The sequence below is a fragment of the Polistes dominula genome, unplaced genomic scaffold, assembly GCF_049000335.1.
Source record: "Polistes dominula isolate Pdom_NZ unplaced genomic scaffold, Pdom_raw_medaka contig_80, whole genome shotgun sequence".
Taxonomy (NCBI): domain Eukaryota; kingdom Metazoa; phylum Arthropoda; class Insecta; order Hymenoptera; family Vespidae; genus Polistes; species Polistes dominula.
The window spans coordinates 3,867,722-3,888,852 of record NW_028301111.1 but is presented as its reverse complement, the minus strand read 5'-3'; the positions used below and the strand labels follow the sequence as shown (position 1 = coordinate 3,888,852).

The following is a 21,131-nucleotide window of genomic DNA, read 5'->3' as shown; positions in this document are numbered from 1 at the left end:
TAATTTATGATTTTGTACAAGTTAATCTTATTATATACGTTTGCTTTCTTCATTTTAGATTATATATTTTATTATACATATTAAACGTTTTGTTCGTTTTATAAAGAATATAATTATTTAAGATTTATTTATTTATTTATTTTTGTTTAGATTTAAAATAAGAAAGAGATATCGATATCTCGTAAGAATCGATATCCTAGGGAAGAAAAACGCTGCGCAATTCAGGTATGCAATCTTTTTAAAATAGTGAAAATAGAGTGATAATAAATTGTGTGTTTTTTATGAAGTTTTCAAGAAAAACAAACAAAAATGAGAAAATCGAAAATTTAATAAATATTTAAAAGAATTGATAGATCTTTTGAACAATTATCGATAATATTTTCATAAGTATGTAATTCACAGTGTGTATAAGATAAATTGAACAATCATCAAGGTTAACTTAAGATAATAAATGGTAAGAAATAATTAGTATATTATATCAGGCTATTTTCTGTCCAGTGAAAGGGATATGCATGTGTTTATTCTCCTACGCACGCACGCACGCACATTGTTGAAAGATTAGATATGCATAAAAGTTCTTTATTTCCTTTTGTTTGTTAATACAATACTGTATATGTAATGAATTGTAATTGTTTGTATATATTTTGCATATTTGACATATTTGACATATTTGATATTATTATTATTATTAGTCGCAAACTGGATTAGAAGGAAATTTTGTTGACGCTGTACGACAACTGGCAGAAAGTGAAATTGAACTTATCAAAGCTATTGAGGAATCTACTATGGATCGTCCAAAAAATACAACAGATATGAAATCGTCAACTAAAAAGAAGAATATCAAGAAATCATCTAAACTCTCAAATGTAATGTCTAATCTTAACATTCATTTGCTAATGTGTGTTCAATTAATATATAGAAGAACAAGTTAACAAGTTTGATTTTTATTATTATGAATAGACTCAACCATCTGCCGCTTTATTAGCAGCTAAACAAGAAGCAACGCAACGCAAAGTATTACAAAATAAAAAATCAAACGCTAATGTTGTACATGATATTTATCAAAAAATAAGAGATGCATATGTTGTTTTGCGTAAAGAAACTGGTATTGTTTATGATCGTTCTATGGAGGATCATAAATGTTTGTGGGATGAAAATTATCCAGAATGTCCAGAAAGATTAATAAGGATCTTGGAAAGATGTAATGAGTTAGGATTATTAAACAGATGCAAATTAATTCAATCAAAATTTTGCACAGAAAATGATATACTTCAAATGCATACCCAAAAACAAATAGACATTTTAAAAGAGACTAGTGGATCTATGGATGTGGATAAATTAGAAACACTATCTTCTAAATACGATGCTATATATGTTAATTCAGTAAGTGAATTATAGATAATAATGTTAAATAATGAAAATATTAACAATTCATTTACATTATTTTTCAGTCCACTTTTAAATTATCTTTACTGGCCGTTGGCTCAACGATAAATTTGGTAGAAAGTATTTGTAAGGGTGATATACAAAACGGCATGGCTATTATTAGGTAAAAATCATATAGTATATCAATCAAATTAATATTTTAGATCAATGTTCAATAAAAAAAATTTGTCATCAATTATCATAAGTATATAAATAACATTATTTATTGTATTTAATTTCATTATATTTCAGACCACCTGGGCATCACGCGATGAAATCTGAATATTGCGGATATTGTTTTTATAATAATGTGGCTATCGCAGCAAAAAAAGCTTTAAATGATAATTTAGCTAATAAAATTCTTATCATTGATTGGGATGTACATCATGGACAAGCAACTCAACAAATGTTTTACGATGATTCACGGTATTATTTCAATTAATTAATAAATTTCAATTATCAGTTCGGTTCGATGATAATTATCTAATTATTCATTTTATTTTATATTTTTTATTCATATATATGTACACAGTGTAGTTTATTTTTCAATACATCGTTATGAAAATGGAACGTTCTGGCCTAATTTAGAAGAATCTGATTTTCATTATATCGGTGAAGGCTTGGGAGAAGGTTACAATTTTAATATACCACTTAACAAAACCGGCATGACTAATGCTGATTATATTGCAATATTTCAACAAGTTTTATTACCAATGGCTTACGAGGTAAATAACATAAATCACAATTTATTTATCAAAATAAATATGATAAAATTTATATAAAAAATTATTTTATTACAATGTTGATGCAATGTTGATGCAAGTCTAGTATGAAATATTGAAAAAGCATAACATAAAATTAATATAATATTAATTATAGTTTCAACCAGATCTCATAATAGTATCAGCTGGTTATGATGCAGCATTGGGATGCCCAGAGGTAAAATATTTCATTTATATTTACTAATATTTTATTTTTCTTATTCTAGTTTCAGTCAGATCTTATTATTGTTTCTGCTGGATTTGATTCTGCGCTTGGAGACGAAAAAGTTGAGAAATGTGACTTTTATACATTACTTTTTTCTTAGGGTTTTTACTTATCAATTTCTATTCATATATAAGTTTAAGTTATATATACATAAAGTTTACTTAAACATTATCAGTAGAATAAAAATTCAAATATGTATACATGTATATATTTTTAATAATGTGTAAAGGGTGAAATGGAAGTAACACCTGCATGTTACGCTCATCTATTGTCATCTCTATTGAGTTTGGCAGCAGGGAAGATAGCCGTAATATTGGAGGTATTTTCACATTCATTATTTATATAATTTATATGTGAATAATTAAACAGTCAATGTGTATTTGTGTTTGTAGGGTGGCTATTGTTTAAAGTCATTGGCTGAAAGCGCTGCATTAACTTTGCGAACATTACTAGGCGATCCATGTCCTATGTTGCAAACATTGCAATCACCGTCACTAAGGTATTATCTTATATAGCAAAAGAAAAGTTTATCAGTATGTCAGTATAGTAAGTACATACATATATGTTCAATGTATTTTCAGTATACGTGACACAATTTTAAATAGCATTTATGTCCACAAACCATATTGGAAATGTTATCAATATCAAGAACAATATAGTATTAATAACAGAATTGTCGGAAAAGAAGAAAATAATGATCAACATTTGCCCATTGTTAATTACACGTAAGTAATATTATAACATATACATATGTGTGTGTGTGTGTGTGTGTGTGGGGGGGGGGGTGTGTAATATAGATCAGGACTTTTTAATCATTTATTGTATATTTATCTAGCGGACAAGTATACAAAGCAGATTTTTATGAAACACGAAATTGTTATCCTATACAAAATAAAGACATTTTTGAAACATTAGATAAGAGATTAGATTCATTGATAAAATGTAAGTACTTTTTAATAATAATATTTACTTGTTGATATGTTCAATAATTCAATAATTATTTTCTATAAATGTATACGTATTAACAATTATTATTATTTTTATAGTTACAAATTTATCCAAAGCACCTAACAAAGTATGCATTGTATATGACAACAGAATGTTGAAACATTGCGATGCCGTTAATAATACGCATCCTGAAAAACCTCATCGAATTGTAAGCATTTATAAGAAACACGAAGAGCATGGTTTATTAGAACGGTGCTATTTACAACAAGTACGTTTTATTTTAATTTATGACATTATTCATAAGATGATGAAATCGTCTTATCGTCTTATCGTCTTATCGTCTTATCGTCTAATCATATTAATTACACATTTGTTTTATTTTTATGTTAAAGGGAAGAATGGCTACAGAGAAAGAATTATTATTAGCTCATTCTCAGGATTATATTAATGCGATAAAGAAGACGGAAACATTTAAATCTAAGGAATTGGAAAGACAAGCATCTAAATATAATTCTGTTTATTTGCATAACGAAACATGGTTTTCTGCTTGCGTATCTGTTGGTTCATTACTTCAAGTTGTTGACTGTGTATTAAATGGAGAAGCTCAATCTGGAGTCGCGGTAATAAGACCTCCAGGGCATCATGCGGAACCAAATTCAGCGTGTGGTTTTTGTATTTTTAATAATATTGCAATAGCAGCTAAATATGCTATAAATATTCATAACATAAAGAGGTACGAATCAATTATTTATTATTTATCATTTCATTCGAAGTTGTTGAAAATTGTAAATTGTTTTCGTTCTTTCAGGATATTAATAGTAGATTGGGATGTACATCATGGAAATGGTACTCAATTTATTTTTGAAGATGATCCAAGCGTGCTGTATACATCTATACATCGTTATGACAACGGAAATTTTTTTCCACGTTCTAAACAAGGCAATTACACATTCGTTGGATTAGGATCAGGAGAAGGTTATTGTGTAAATATACCGTGGAATAAAGTAAGCATATAAGCAACATATAATTGTAATTTCTAAGAAGGATTATTTATTTTCATTGATATTTGATATTCATTGATATTCTTCTTTTTATCCAGAAAGGAATGGGAAATGCAGAATATATAGCTGCATTTCAACAAGTTGTGATGCCGATTGCTTATCAATTTAATCCAGAATTAATTTTAGTTTCTGCAGGCTTTGATGCTTGTATCGGAGATCCGTTAGGGGGTATGTATATATATATATATATATATATATATAGATATATATATATTGACATAGGTTGACATAGGTTGACATAGGTTGATATAGGTATTGACACGATCAATTTCATATTCATTTCAAGGATGTACGGTAACACCAGAAATGTATGGACATTTAACACATTGGTTATCTTCATTGGCGAATGGACGTGTTATTCTTAGCTTGGAGGGTGGTTACAATATAAATTCCATTTCTCATTCAATGGCAATATGTACAAAAGCATTACTCGGTGATCCATTACCCTTGCTAGACGCTTCTTTAATACCGTGCTCAAGTGCAATACATTCTATAAATAACGTATTGAAAGTGCAAAAGAAATATTGGCCAAACTTAATGTTCAATTTATCGTTGCCTAAAGAAAATCTTATGAAAATTGCTACTAATATTAAGATGAACGATCACGATCACGATCAAGTTAAAAATTTTAAATTGAATGAACATTCGGAGTCGAAAATTGCCTTGGAGGGTATAGAAAATGAAAAATTGGACATCAAGCATGCGTTTAATAAATATAGTATGAATAAAATATCCGGCGAAGAAATATTGAAACTTCAGAATGAGATGACAAATATTCAAATAAGGGATTGTAAAATTACAAAGGGAACAAAAAATACAGATACAGTTGTTAGGACATGTGTAAATAAGGATGAACGAAAGGAGGGAGAGAAAAAAGAGACTGCAGGAAGTTCTAATAATTCAGCAGGAAGTAGTAGTGATACAGGAGAAAATAGAGGAGCTCTTGATGAAGCTGCAGCGACAAGTTTGACTGATTTTCTTTCTGATCACTGGCAGGTAATGATTTTGGAATTTCTTGGAATACGTTTATTCATGATCATCTTAAAAAGATGATGAACATTTTATACTACATAGGCATTAACAGATGGGCAAATGTTTGCTGTTATACCGTTAAAAGAATGTCCACATTTAAATACAGTTAATAATGTACCTCCTTGTGGTATTGATATACATTTACCATGCATGGAATGTAATAGTAAAGCTGAAAATTGGATTTGTCTTCAATGTTACACTGTACATTGTGCAAGAAATGTCAATCAGCATGCATTGTTACATTCCGAAGAAACTTTGCATCCTTTGACTTTAAGTTTTAGCGACTTGTCAGTTTGGTGTTATGGATGCTCAGCTTATATTGATAATCCGGTAAGATATTTCAAAATGTGCTAATTCAATAATAAATAATAATAATAATAATAATAATGTGTCATTTCAGAGATTATATGCTGCTCGAAATGCTGCGCATCTGAGTAAATTTAATGAAGAAGCACCATGGACTTACGAGGTACAATGAATTAGTGCCATATTTTGCTCGTAATTATATATAGCAGGTATAAATGAAACTAGATAATTTAATATCCTTATATATTTTTATCTTTACTATCAATTTCAAACATTTAAGTAAATCTTCAAGCAAACGTAATTCTTTTGTTTATAATATAAACTATATTAAAAATTGATATAAAAAAGTTGCAATATAAATTCGGTGCATTGGTCATCGAAGTAAGTAAGCTTTACTCAAAAGTTATGATTAAAATGGTTAATGTTATAACTAACTAATATGACCACAATATTGTGAATCGAATGAGATATTTAATTAACACATTGCCAAAAAGCGTAACGACATTTATTATTATGTATAAACTTAGTTACTTATTATTGAGGAAATAGTGGGAATTTTAGAAGAACAAAACAAAAAAAAAGTCAAATATTTTCTTAAACAGCACATATTTTCATAAAATTCTTTATAATATATGCCAGATTGATACAATAATTAATGAGTACATACTGTTATACATAACGTATAGAAAAAAAAAAAAAAAAAAAATAAAAAAAAAATACATTTGCTTACAAATATATAATTTTGGAATGACAAACAACACTTACACTTACATTTACACTTACACCTACACTTACACTTACACTGCAATATTTACAAAAAATCTAGTCGACATTTAATGATGTGTGTGTGTGTGTACCATTCATAATTTACAAATACAAATAAAAAGCATAATAAATAAAAAGGAAATTAATTTGGTATTTGAAACTTACATATGGTATGGTTATTAAATGTACAATGCATTTATTAAGAAAATACAAGAAGGCATATAATTATTAGAAATAATTGATTAATTATATTTTTACGTTAGCAGCGAATTTTTCGTCTTCTTTGCAAGCAGCTTTGTTGTTGAATTTTCAATCTTAATCAAAGCTAATTGAAACTGTTGAAAAAAGATGGATATATCGTTTATAAATTGCATCAAGGATTTTGGTCTAAAGAGACTGATATTCTGTAAATTGAAATGTTCGTTAATCATTTTGAAGGATGGTAATTTTTCTATTGAAATATGCGGATAAAATGATCGTATGGTGTAATGGTTAAATAACAAAGAATTATTTAAAGAATATTCAGCGAATTCTTCTACAGCGCTATAAGGCAACGTGTAATATAATCTATAAGGTATTCTTTGAAATGTCAATTTTTCTTCGCATTCTTGCAATTTTGTCGTTATACTATTATAAACTTCTGTTAGGTTTTTCGAACCCTGTTCGTAAAGATAAAAATCTTTGGTCAAGCGATACTTGTGATTGCCAGTGCTAATATATGTTTTATGCGTGTTCCTTAAATGTAATAATGCCGTTGGTATGGGATATATGTAGGATGTATATAAATGTACGTTAGTAAGATGAGGTTTAGCTTTCAATTCGGTGCTCATATGCGACGTTAAAGATAAAATTCCACCTTGATGAAGGAAACCATAAAATAAGCATAACACGATGTTACTGCAATACCAAATCATTTGCAGTTTGGTAAGCTTGAGTGTTTTATCATCTGGCCTATATTTAGTTGGATTATTTTGTTTAATATGCGAGATTGTATCAACACCAGGCACGTGGCTTAATTTTGGAGCATATAAGAAAACCAACGGTAATATCACAGGTATAATAAAACGAGGTTCTTGATGAGGAAAGCAAGATAATAATGCTACAGGAACAATAAATGATATTGTCATTAAACTAACTATACTTTGTATCCGTGGTAATTCCAGCCATTTTCCTTTCAAACCGCTGCAAGCAATTAACAACATTCATTAACATGCATGCTATTTTTGGTTTTATGATACATTTCGTATCATAGTTTTTTTTTTTTTTTTTTTTTTAAATATTCACCTGAATGACATCCTTGCAAATGTAAACAATCCAATAATTCCAAGTACATTGTATAACAGAGGTATATTTAATAAGAAATGTAAAAAGCGTGGATGTAAACCGTGATTTTCTAAATTTGTAGGATTGGAATTATATTTTAAAAAATTAAGCGGCGTTACTACAAAATTGTTCAAACTAATATCCAAATTTCCTATTTCTCCCATCGTTAAATAACCAAAGTAAAAACTATCAACTAGAATAAAGAAAATAGCGGTAGGTATTCCGCAAATGATAAAAGTAAATATTCTGATATGAAAATGAAGTAAACCGATACTCCTAGAACCAAGACCTCTTTGTAGCCAGAAAAAAATAGGAGGTAATGCAAATGCAACAAAAGTTGGTCTATTAAATATACCGATAACAGTAATGGTAGCTATCTTAAGGCAATGATTTAAAGAATGGGAAGGTAATGATCCTAAAAGTTTATAGTATTTAACACGTTCCACACCATTTTTTGCTTGGTCGTATTTGTTAGAAAGATAATCGCTCTGTATAATGATCTAAAATGACAAAAATTTCTAATTAGATTATTGACTTACTTGTAGTTGTCTGTGAGCAATTGACTGTGAGCAAATGAATTAAAGTTTCTTCAATTTTGATCAATACCTTTTCCGAATATACCATGCACTGCGAGGTATAAAACAACAGTAAGGAAGTCAATATTAATTCGATGGAATTAGAAAAGACACGTGTAGCATAAGTTAACATTACATAAGAACTTGCTAATGTAATCAATCTCACTTTATAGTTTTGCCCGCACATACAACATATTTTGTAGAGGCAGTAGTCAGATACAAAAGATAAAATGCACATAAGAAGTCTTGGAAAGACGATCAGATAATACGGTGATATTAAGGATGTACCAAAGAATTTGAGTCCATAGGATGAAAGAAATTTTAAAAATGAATAAGAAGTACCCACTAATATCTGTGGTATGAAAATCGTTCGAATGGGAAATGTTGCATTATATTCCCATGGTTTGTATATATCTATATCGAAACGATCTCCTGTAAGAGTCAAACAAACAAGTTTATTTTTTATTTCGTATTGCTAAGAAAAACAAGAAAAAAGAAAGAAAAAAGAAAGAAAAAAACAACTAAGGGAGTGATGATTATCTACTAAAATATCATTTACCTGATATAACTTCTATAGCTTGAAAGTACTCATCAGGATGTATATATCCAGTTTGTGGAACTAAAGTCAAAAGTATTCTAAATGCAGCTAATGCCCAATATACTTTCATTTTTCTCTTTATAGGTGTAACAGGCTTATATTCGTCAATTGATCTGCGATATTCGGTTATATGGCGCATTTTATTCAATCATCCAATCTTTATATATTATGCATATTCAATTTGCTTCTTAAATATAGTAATCGAATAAGAACATGAAACTTAGCTTTTCAAGTTAGTACATTGTTTTAATGAATAACATCATTTGTAGGATCAATTGTTTATCACAATTTATGTTTATGACAATCAATATGTACTGTCAGATAAATGTTTGTGTTTACTTTTTGCAGTAATTGTCAGTACTTGTCAGTAATTGTCAGCATATTAAATAATAATCTATTAAAAATGGCATGTCTCATGACCAAAATTCAGAACTCTAGATAATATTAGATGATATTAGATCAGAATTTAGATCACCATAAGTTGCTGTTATTTCTCTTAAAAATATGTGAACGGTATTTATAATCTGATATTAAGTTGACTTTAGCACAACCTAGTGGTCATATATTATAATAGATCGGTAAAATAGATATCTACAATTACCAAGAGTGCATTTGAAAGAAAAATCTTTACTATTTATCGATAAGGTAGACATCGTTTAATACGACAGCCTTTTTTTTTTAAAAAATTCCTACTTTACCGATAGATCTAATTACCGATAGATTTTTACGTGTAACATTGTAAGATCAAATAGTCAAGAGAACAACCCTTTCTTCTATAAGAGTATAAGAATACGTATAATATATATATATAAACTGTATTATACAAACACACTGAATAATCTTTCATTTACACCCAATGTGCTTCAACGTGCTCTGTCTGTTCTAAATTCTAGGAAAATGACGTCACTTCTCGGAAAATCTAAAATTCTTGCAATAGCCTGATATCGTGTTACCTCCTGTGACGTCATATTATCCTATTACAAAATCGAATTTTCGACAAAAATTTGAATATTATCTGGAAAATTGAAATTTCTAACAGGATCTCATAATGTAAGAGGACGCGCGATCCAATGCTGATTCTTTTTAAATGCTTTTTTAATCATGTTTTTCAGTTTTTTCAATATCTTCATTTAAAAAAAAAGAGATAAACATTTTAATATAAAATTATAAGTGTTATAGCTTCAGGGGGTGTGGTCAAGTATCTAGTGGCAAAACCCTCTCTTCGTACATTCATCATGTAGAAATAATTTCTAGGAGCGTGGCTATTTCCTTTTCTGTATTTTTTACATGATAGAAATAATTTTAAATAATTATTTGATTTAATAGAAGTATATTTGATTAGTTTCAATCTCCTACAGAGAAGATTTCTTCTACATATCTTTAATCTAGATCTGATCTAGATCTGTTGAAAGAGCGATAATTGACAATGTCAAGATTCACATGATATCAAATACGTCGGTTTTATTCCTTGTACATCAAGATTTCTTACATACACACCAAGCAAGCGACTATGTGAATCCTTCTCTCAACATTCTCCCATTTCGGTCTTCCACGATAGTATTGTACTACTGTGTCATCGCATAAAATACATACTATCGCCCACTAGTGGTCCCTGTGCTTACTAAGAGAAATTTTTTATAACAAAAGTGAACTTTTGGTGTTCTATATACTGTTATATTCTTTGATAAAATAGTAAAAAAGTATTGTTCGGTAAATCAATAAGTGCATAACTAAATGTATTTTAGAAAAGAAAAGTAGAAGATCGATCGCACGAGCGCGCTCGCGCTCTCGCTCGCGCTCGCGCGTGCGACAAGGCGCGCAACCCACCTTACTTAGGTGGGTGGGGTGGGTAATCGACGGTGATCGGGGTGGTGGTGGTGGCGTCGGCGGCGTCGAGAGCTCCCTATGACGTCATTTCTCTGGAAACAACATCTCGAAAGGGGATGGAAGCTCGTCAAGAGAGACGCCGTGTTCCTGCTTTTTATTCTCGAGAACGTGATAACGGGCGTGTTAAGTGGTAACGTTAACGTTGGAAGGTTTGCTTTGGCACGATATACAAATAAAAACAGGAACAAGATAGCAATGGCAAGTGGTTGTTATTGAAAAGAAGAAAAAAAGAGTAAGAGTAAGAGTAAGAGTAAGAGAGAACAAGAAAAATGTCTAAAGTTGTATTAGTTAAATATCGATAATTGTTGTTGTTAGCCACAGTCATCGAATAACTAATTTGGCTTGACTATGAACCGGCAACTTGACTCTGTTGCCGTCGAGGACAAGCAACAAGCGTTCTCGAGCGGCGCGTGAGACCGGGCATCGATTTAGCCGGGAAAACATGACACCGAGGAGAGACCAAAGGAGAAATCATCAACGTCGTCCATCCTCTGCACGTACGATAATGTGCGAAAAACAAACAGCAATAGACGGCACAGGTAAATCGATCCTAAGGGTTTTTCATTCCTATGCAAGATCGAATTCGATGCTTTCGCACGATATGCACCCTCCCAAAAAAGAAGCTACGTAGTATGATGCATTCCGCCCGCCTTCCATCTTCGATTTGATTTTCATTTCGAGTCATCATTATTTGTTTCCTTTGAATTTGGACACGACGACATAGGGCTTACTTATGCAAGAATACGAATTTGCATGGAAAGTTGCAGTAAGCGTGGGAGTTAAGTAGCTGTAAACTTGAAAGAATCTTGTCTTCTTGTGTGGATATAAAAAATCGCATGCTCCCGTAATCCGCTTATCCCAGCACACCCGCTTATATCATACATGCCGCCAGCTCACCAGTTAATTACTATTAACAATATTATCGTTGCAAAAGATGTACATCGGAAAGCGAGGGACACGGCACGCCTGTAGATAGCCGCCGATATGCCGGACTAGAGCGTGAGATGGACAGCGGGGTAGTGCGCTAGAGAGAAGAGTTCAAGTTCATTCTCTTGAATTAATAATCGTAATAACATCGTAATAACAACTCTGTCTAAGCAAATAGGCTAAAGGTGCATTGAGAGAGAGAGAGAGAGAGAGAGAGAGAGAGAGAGAGAGAGAAAGAGAGAGAGAGTGAGAGAAATTTTGTTATTGCGAATGTTGAGAAATCATAGAAAAGAAAAAGAAACAACGAGTAGAGATCGAGAGAATGAGCCACGCTCAACAGCATGTGCTTGCGAGCGCCATAGTCCTCGCTCTGATAGTGGTCTTCGGTATCCACGTCTTCCTCTTTCCCATGTACACCTCCAGCCCGGCGCCCAGGCACACAAAGATCTCATCGTACGAGCAAGCATTATGTCGAACCAATCTGAAATACGTCAGAGTACCACCAGAATGGAGGAACCCTTGTCCGAAATATGGAATCGTCACAGCTGTTCAGGGTGGTCGACTTGGCAATCAAATTTGGGAGTATGCTTCGGTATGGGCCACTGCTAGGAGAACGGGTTTAGAACCGTTCATGCCTCGTTGCATACTGAAAACTCTTGAGGAACATTTCGAGAACCTCAGTATACCACCTTTGAGTTATATAGGAAGATGTACTCTTGACGTCGGCCAAGTGGTCAACTCGCTTGGTCAATGGAACAGCACCGAACAGAACATCATCATACCGAGGTATTTGTTCTTATTCTTTATCATATCCTATCTATCATTGCCTATCATTGCCTATACTCTCGTATATTTGAGACATAAATAAGGATTGATGAAATAGGCTATTTTTTGTACTTTGTTTGTGTACTTTGTGTACTTTCTTTGTATACTTGCTACTACTACTACTAGCAATATATAGGAGAGAATATTTGACAGGCACGCAGCATACTGGTCCCTGATTTTTGTCTGGTTGGACGACGTACGTCGAGAATTTACATTCAAAGCAAGTTTAAGAGCTTACGCTAATACGGTATTACGTGAAGTAGCAGACAAATTCAATCTCTCCCAGCCGACTTACGTAAGCGTACACGTTAGGAGGACCGATTACGTCGATTATCTCTGGCAAAAGCTTAAAGTCAGGCCGGCACCAATAAGTTATTACTTTGCAGCGATGGACTACTTTCTCGGGAAATACGATAACGTGGTATTCGTTGTTACCAGCGACAATATAGCCTGGTGCAAATACAATCTACGTAGCAAACGTCACAGAATAAGTTTCGTTTCGGAAGCCGATGGTAGAGGACCCGGTAAGGATTTAGCTGTTTTGTCCGTGTGTAATCACAGCATCATAGATTACGGCACCTACGGTTCATTCGGAGCTATTTTAGCTGATGGCGAAACTATCGTTTATAACGTAACCACATACTTTTCCACCTTGATCGCTGAGGCCTTACCCAAGTGGAGGATTATGAGTTGAACCAAATCATAGATAAGATTTCAACAAAACTAAACCAAAATATTAACAAAACATTAATCGGTGAATCTATTGTAATTGCTCCTTGGCTAGGTATATAGATTCAAACGAAAGGATAGCATAGATATATAGGCAGATAGACAAACAGATAGACAAGCAGATAGATGAAAACGGAGAATGTGTAATACAAAACAACTTTTGTATGTACAAATGTGGATCTTAATATTATAGTAAGTCGTGCGGGTGCGGGTGCGGGTGCGGGTGCGAGTGCGGGTGCGTGTCGTGTTTTATATTTTTTTTTTTTGCTTGCTCTTATTTTTCATAGACATTCCGGATTCGTTAACCCTTCTTCTTCTTCTTCTTCTTCTTCTTCTTCTTCTTCTTAAATGATAACATACATTTAATGTATATAATCATACAGTTATTTTTCTCACCTGAATGGTAGATTTCCCGATTTTGCAACGGGAAAAAGTACTTGAGAACGAATTGACGGAATTGGAATTTGTTTTGTCTCTAGAAATTGACGTTCAAATGTATTTAATTTTGTTTTATGTCAAATTATTGGGAAGGAAAGGGAAAGATAAATGTGTATACATTTAATTCTGTTTTTAGGCGGCAAATGCGTTCCATGCGTTAAAAAAAAAAAAAAAAAAATGGCAAATCTATTATAAATATTTGATTTGTATATATTTTCATAAAACACTTTTTGCGACTTGGAATGGATTATTTTGTTAATGAAAAAAAAAAAAAAGAAAAAATACTAAAAAATCTGAATGAAAGACTGATCGCGTCGCACAAAACGTTCAAATAAATCGTTCAAAATAAGAAAAATGAAAAGAAAGAAAAAGTAAGTTTTAAGATTATTAAAGACGAACACTCTAACACGAGTAGCAAGCAGCCTTAAGTGCAAACTTATGACGATTCTTTTCTTTTCTTTCCTTTTCTTTTCTTTTCTTTTCTTTTCTCTTTTTTTTTCTAAACTTGAAAGAAACCAAAAATAAGATAAAAAAATTCTTACACAAAATTAGATAGAGATAAAATACATAAAAACAGAATTAATGTATAAAGAATCGGTCTTGTAATAGAAAAGACAAAACAAATTGATCGATTTTCGATTCGATTTTTAAACAATGGCTCTCCACATATTTGTTTGCATATAAATTAATATATACAGGGTGTCCTAAAAGTTTGGCCTATATTTCATGAACGTATCGGGGAGACAATATATTGGAGGAGTGGCATGAAAACTTTTCAATCCACCCTTTTATAAACTTATTTACTAATAATTGATCTTTCATAGGTTTAAACGCAACACAACTTTTTTTGCAAATCATTTAACCGGATTCGAGTTTCTATTTGAAACACTCTGTCTATACATTTGTATATAGTTAGTTTCCTTCATCTTCCTTTCGAAAGGAAAACAAACAATTAGCCTAACACGATATTTCTGCTCTCCTTATCTCTTGTTCATGAATTAAGCATGATTCATTAATTAATGATGTTATCCGTACAAAACTAATAATAATAATAATAGATAAGGTCTTTATTAGTGGAACCAAAAGAGAAAAATATTAGATAATTGAAACAAGGGGAAGCTTGAGAATCGTCTCTAGGAGAAAAAAATAAAATAAAATAGTGAATTAGTTTGAAACATCGTTTAAGAGAGTACAACATAACCGCCGAACCATTGGTGACGACATACAGACACGCATATAGAACAACAATTACCAAAAAAAGATACCAAAAAAATGGATTACAATGAAACAATGGACCAGTAATAATCTAAAATTTAACGAAAACCAAATAAAATAAGAACTGCGAGGAGAAATAGAGAGAGAGAGGGATTGGGAGGTGAGGGACAGAGAGAAAATTAATTAATTAATTGACAAAATAGAGATGATTATTTTTTCTACTACCATAACCGAACAAAGAAAAGATGCCACGCTGATTAAAATAATAATAATAATAATAATATTAATTACAAAGTAATTGTTACGTGATACATACTCTTGTATACACATGGGGGTATGTATTAATGTACGAATAAAATACAAAATAAACTGGAAGTTTATCTTTTCCAAAGGAACTCTAATATTGATAATCGTGAACGTACGTAAAAACGTAAGAACGAATGAACGACGAACGAACAAACAAACAAACAAACAAGTAATAATAATAATAATAATTAATAATAATAAGAATAAATATAATAATAATAATAATAAGAAGAAGAATAATGATGATAATAATAAATATAATATTGATAACGACAAGAAAGAAGAATGAACAAAATGAAAGGAGCCAATCTCAAAATCATGACGGAAATTTTTCTATATAAAATATTAAAAAATGCATTTTTTCTATTTTCCAAGCATCCCACAATCGACGTGTAAAAAATGTTTCGTGTATATCTAAATAGTGTTTAGAAAAAGAAAAGAAAAGAAAAGACAAAAAGAAATGATGAAAGGAAATTTGATGTATGCATCAAATGCCGACAAGCTACTGGTCATTACAAGATAATGTCACTTAATAATGTCACAATAGATATTTATATATTATAGATAGAAAGATAAAGAGAGAAATAGAAGATCTATATCTTCTTGAGAAAGAAAATGAAAAGAAAATCATTGCATAAAAAACGATGTATTTCGCGTCTACGACTTTTTATGATGTACAATGATTTTATCTGTGATTCTATTTCTTATTGTGCCAAAATTCTTAATATACATACATACAAATATACAGATATATTATATATACACATGAGCAAATATACAGAGTTTTTCACAATATGTGAGCATAATTTGCATAGCATTTTTCTATGTTACACATTTGTTATTACATTAAGAAAATTGTATCTTCCTTGTTCCAAAATACCAATAATATCGTTTGAATTTGCAGACAACATGTCGATAAAGTTATATGAATAATAATTACTGGAAAACAAAAATCGATTACAATATAATTAAATATATACGGGGCGTATAATTATGTGAATATTTGTTTTCATTTGTTATTCATTTATCATTTCACCTCGTAAGTAATGCTCACGTATTTTATACACACATATATATATAAAAAAACGTATATATAATGGGCGCTCTTGGTAAAAGCGTCCATCAGTCGCATACACACACACACACACACACACACACACACACACGAGCATATATATTATGAAGTTATATCTATACAAGATAGTCTATAATATTTACAAAAAAAAAAAAAAAAAAGGTGTGAAACAAAAATTATAAAATATTTCTTCACTTAATACGTAAGATAAGAATGAAATGCTTACAAATCAACGTGTCATGTAAGAATGAATGAATGAATGTAAGAATGAATGAATGGGAGGATGGGAGGATGGGAGAGAGAAAAAAAGTAGTAGATATTTTAAATGTCGATATATAATAAGTGTTTCAAATTTAATAACCATGTGACCTGATGTATTTGACTTATATTTTATAAAAATAAGTTATTAAATCTTTCTCAGCATATATATGTACACCTATGTATATACATATGTGTATGTGTATATATTTATATTTATATTTATATTTATATTTACATTTATACTTATATTTATATTTATATTTAAATTAGTTTATTAAACGTCTTCAATGGTTCATGCCTATTAGTTGTTACGCATTGAAAAATATTATATACGTATATAAGATGGAGATAATAACTGTATAAAATGATAATCGTTGTATACAACAAAGTAGACCTATCCCAAATTCTATGGAAAAAAAAAAAAGAAAAGAACAAAAAATAATTAGCACTGTCACCTCTCTATCTTTAAAGAATACAAAATTAAGAGACCTTTCAAAAAGTATAGAATTTTAAACATACCATACACACACACACACACACACACACACACACACACATACACACACGCGCGGTGTTTTCATATTATTATAATTTAAGTAAGAGACATGAAAGTAATGGTAAGACTATACAACTTACAGTCATCAATGTAATCTACTTTGTATATTTTCTGTGATAACATTTGTCTAACTTAATAAAAATAGCGATGATGATTAGAATGATGGTGAAGATGATAAGGAGAAGATGAAAGAAAGAAAGAAAGGAAGGAAGGAAGAATAAAAAAGAAAAAAGAAGAAAAGAGAAATATGTATGTATATCTGCCCCTTCGTGAACTTATTTATTGTACAAAATAAAGATATACCTTGTGTCAAAAAAAGATAATATATATATATACATACATATATATATATATATATAGAAAGAGAGAGTTATAAATAGATATAATATCCTATCGATTCCAATCACTTACTGTATGGTATAACAAGTTTAACCCTTTGCACTCGAAGATTTGTTTTTACTTATTTAGAAAAATTGTATTTCCTATTTATATTTAAAGATGAAATAAAATTATTAAAATTTATCTTGTAACCCTCCTCCAGTGCAAAGGATTAATAATATGTACAAAAAAAGACCCCAAAATAAAAATATATATGTAAAAGAAGGAAAATATATTAACAGGTGTTTCCAGTTTGCATCAATAATTTTAATCAAATATTTTTAATAAAACGTATTTATTGAGTTGAATTAAAGTAATGAAAAAAAAAAAAAAAAACTATAATATTATTTTGTATTTTTTTCTAATTATTAATAATTTAATAATTATAAAAATGCGCGCCTACAGGGATGCAACCCTCCAGACACTATTTGAAAATGTTACTTGCGAGCGCCATCTGTCGGGACGAAATTTTTTGTCTGCCCGAAAGATAGGCAACCCGTCATACACGCGTGTATAAACAGTTTGGAATGAAAAAAAATTCCGTCCCAACAGATGGCGCTCGCAAGCAACATTTTCAAATAGTGTCTGGAGGGTTGCATGCCTACAGGCGTAATATTTTCCTAAATAATCATACAAATGTAATTTTAATTTAGTAATTAGTTAATGCATATTTTTACAATAATATTTAGTATCTTATATGAAAAGTAAATATTGAAAAATTGAAATTAATCAATGTTAGACCTTTAATGATCGTCGTAAAAATAATAAAAGTTTAAAAAGTTGTTGTTCAGAGATTTCAAGATATATATTTTACAATGAATTAATAATATAAAAAAGTAGTTCTCTCATGTGTTTCTAAATCTATCGATCCGTTGTAATGTAACTTTCCGCAACGTGTCCCGATCCTGTCCACGTATTAACCATTTTGGCCCTTAACGGTTGAAATGCAATTTCCGATTTCGGTATTCCATACTCTTGCAATTTACTTTCGTATACCGATAATAAATCGTCGTGTGCTTTACAAGCTTTAGCTAATTCATACTGGAGATCTTGTATCGCTGTATTTTTTCTATTCAACATGTCCTGTTAAATTTTCAAAGGACAAATTATGATTTTAATCGTGCCCATCAAATTATTTCAGTTAGAAAATGACTAAAGTAACAAATATAGTAATAAAAATGTGTTATTTAATAATTGTACATTATATGCATTACCTCCAATTTTGTATTTACATTAACGACGGCTGTAGGATCTATATTAGCAGCAGCCAAAACTTCGTTAATTTGTACGTCGCGTTGTTCCAACAATTCCGATAACTTTTCTAACTTTTTTCTAATAGTACATTTTTTAGACCAGTCTTTTGTTGCAATTCCAATATAGCTGATACGAATCTAGAATAAAGCTCGTCTCTTTCCGATTGGCACTAGAAATCATTATTTTCTTTAGACAAGAACTGTTAATCCCCACCCCACACACACCCCACCCCCTTTTACAATATATAATATAATTGTTAAATGTGTTGTACTTTGTCAAAACGTAATTCCAAAACTTCGTTCTCCCATTTTAAATTGTTGTAATCCTTAAGAACCAATGACAATCTTTTTTTTGTGTGCTAAAATAATAATAATAATAATAATACTAATAATAATAATAATAGTAATAAAGGAAATAATAAAAAGAAAAAATTATAATATGTATATATATATATATATATACTTACGGATAAGCATTGCTTATCTTTTTCATAATTAATCAGTTGTCGCGTATAATCGGCTACTTTCTCCCGCAAAGTATTTAATTCCGTGGAATATTGTTTATTTTCCATCGTTAATTCGCGCACTTGTTTCTTCATTCTATCCTCATTATTTTTCATTACTTCCATTTGTTCCTTCATAAAAAAAGGTACAATTATAAATTCAAGTTTATTTTGTCTCTTTTTTGTAACAATATTATATAATATATATATATATATATATATATATATATATATATATATATATATATATATATACATGTGTACCTTCATACTTTGAATAAGCGACAAGTTATTCAGAGTAATGTCATTGTAATAAGTTTTCATCTCTGTAAATGCACTTTCATGATTTTTCATCAAATTTAAAATGTGCAAATTTTTTCTTTCCTCTATTTCGGTAATTTCCATTTGATGTTTCGACATTAACGATTCGTACTGACTCGTCAATTTCTGCTCGTATTTTTGCTCTAATTCTAACGCTTCTGATTCGAATTTTTTTGTTATGTCACTTATTTCCTCTGAATGGTGCTGTTCAAATGAATTCAATGTAATCAATTTCAACATAAAATAATTAAATGTCATGAGACCATCATTATCTTACAAGTTTCAATTCATGAATTTCATTCAAACGAGTCATTTCCAGTTCTTTTTGTGCTTTCTTCAATTCCTTTTTATCTCTAATGAGCTCATTCTCTTGAGATACATGATCATCTTGCGCCATTTTAAGAGCAACCAAATGGTCCGCCTTTGTTTCGGACAAATTAGTCTGGTGTTCGTACATCAAGTGCTTTACTTTTTGTTTGTACAATTTCATTTCTGCTTCATGCTTTTCCTGAAGTTCTTCCTTCTCTTGTTCTTTGTTCCTAAACAAATAAATAATTATATGTCCCAAGCCCTAGGTAAAGGGGTGGAAAGGGGTGGAAAGGGGAGGGCTCGAGGGCGAAGAAGGAGAAGGAGAAGGAAAAGGAAAAGGAAAAGCTATTTGTATCATTTGCTGAACAATTTATATTTTTCGTATCGTTTATTAACAGACAAATATTAGCAGTATAAATGAAAGTTTCGTTTACCTTACAATGGCGCGTGCTTCGTCCAATTGATGCCTCGAGATTTCCCAAAAAGTACGTAATTTGTCTCTTTCTAATTGAAAAAAATTTCTTTCCTCCCTTTCACGTTCCAATTCTTCTAAAATCTTATGAGAATAGATCTCCAGTTGTTCTCTGTTCATTTTTGTCGTGTCCACCCCGTCAACGGTGTCTACTGATTTACCCTTAACTTTCTTTGGTCCCTGTTTTAACAAATATTTTACAAATTTCACCAAAATTCCACAAAAATTACTTTTAACAACATCAATTATTTATATACAAATATAGATCTTTACCATTTTTCTTTATTTTTTTTTTTAAATTTTATTTCTTTCTTTTTAAATACTTCAAACACAAGTGTCTCTCAATAATGATTGATATGTCCTTCACAATAATTATATTAATTAATACATTCTTTTGGTATAATCTATTTTGATATAAATAAGACAAAGTATCATATGGAGAAGTATATGTTAACAAGTTTTGTTTTTTTTTTTTTTTTTTTTTTCAACGAAAAATAAGTAAATAGTAACACATCAGATACTAAACTATTAAGTTAAAGACTTCACTATCATGGAACAGCAGTAGTAATGTTTTGCTTTTTAGTTGCCAAGCAACTGAATCTGTACGCGTGTGTATACATTGACAGATTTTTACAAAATAAATGGAGTCTTTTTAC

At 30.5% G+C, this 21,131-nt stretch overlaps 4 protein-coding genes across 8 annotated transcripts; 2 read left to right on the top strand and 2 right to left on the bottom strand.

The window, feature by feature from the left end:
* The first annotated feature begins 86 nt into the window (after nt 1-86).
* On the top strand, nt 87-6,666 carry HDAC6 (histone deacetylase 6). Of its 3 annotated transcripts, none has more exons than XM_015332705.2 (18): nt 87-225; nt 693-866; nt 961-1,383; nt 1,452-1,549; nt 1,678-1,851; nt 1,958-2,150; nt 2,305-2,364; nt 2,642-2,731; nt 2,805-2,911; nt 2,994-3,137; nt 3,248-3,354; nt 3,459-3,628; nt 3,753-4,093; nt 4,169-4,364; nt 4,460-4,589; nt 4,708-5,417; nt 5,496-5,783; nt 5,854-6,666. In XM_015332705.2, exons 2-18 carry the CDS (start codon nt 786-788, stop codon nt 5,929-5,931), a joined length of 3,390 nt encoding a protein of 1,129 aa, XP_015188191.1. In that variant the 5' UTR covers nt 87-225; nt 693-785; the 3' UTR covers nt 5,932-6,666. The 3 variants fall into 3 exon arrangements, with proteins under 3 accessions (XP_015188191.1, XP_015188190.1, XP_015188189.1); XM_015332704.2 differs by lacking the exons at nt 87-225; nt 2,305-2,364 and adding exons at nt 234-454; nt 2,414-2,473; XM_015332703.2 differs by lacking the exon at nt 87-225 and adding an exon at nt 234-454.
* PIG-Z (phosphatidylinositol glycan anchor biosynthesis class Z) lies at nt 6,441-9,557 on the bottom strand. The gene is made up of 4 exons (XM_015332706.2): nt 8,982-9,557; nt 8,454-8,854; nt 7,809-8,347; nt 6,441-7,706 (listed from the first exon to the last, which is right to left on the bottom strand). Exons 1-4 carry the CDS (start codon nt 9,157-9,159, stop codon nt 6,779-6,781), a joined length of 2,046 nt encoding a protein of 681 aa, XP_015188192.2. The 5' UTR covers nt 9,160-9,557; the 3' UTR covers nt 6,441-6,778.
* A 1,335-nt stretch (nt 9,558-10,892) lies between these two features.
* On the top strand, nt 10,893-17,953 carry LOC107072628 (galactoside 2-alpha-L-fucosyltransferase Sec1). 3 transcript variants are annotated; one of them, XM_089176637.1, is made up of 4 exons: nt 10,893-11,105; nt 11,223-11,446; nt 11,842-12,620; nt 12,813-17,953. In XM_089176637.1, the coding sequence occupies exons 3-4, from the start codon at nt 12,157-12,159 to the stop codon at nt 13,351-13,353; spliced, it is 1,005 nt and encodes a 334-aa protein (XP_089032763.1). In that variant the 5' UTR covers nt 10,893-11,105; nt 11,223-11,446; nt 11,842-12,156; the 3' UTR covers nt 13,354-17,953. The 3 variants fall into 3 exon arrangements, with proteins under 3 accessions (XP_089032763.1, XP_015188201.1, XP_015188202.1); XM_015332715.2 differs by having other exon boundaries at nt 10,893-11,139; XM_015332716.2 differs by having other exon boundaries at nt 10,893-11,145.
* Nucleotides 14,272-21,041, bottom strand: Gas8 (Growth arrest specific protein 8). Its single transcript, XM_015332682.2, is given in 9 exon segments — nt 14,272-18,700; nt 18,832-18,950; nt 18,953-19,040; nt 19,143-19,229; nt 19,338-19,505; nt 19,638-19,898; nt 19,972-20,233; nt 20,438-20,655; nt 20,749-21,041. Coding segments are annotated over 9 exon segments (1,428 nt in total). The 5' UTR covers nt 20,752-21,041; the 3' UTR covers nt 14,272-18,478.
* Between the last annotated feature and the right edge of the window lie 90 nt (nt 21,042-21,131).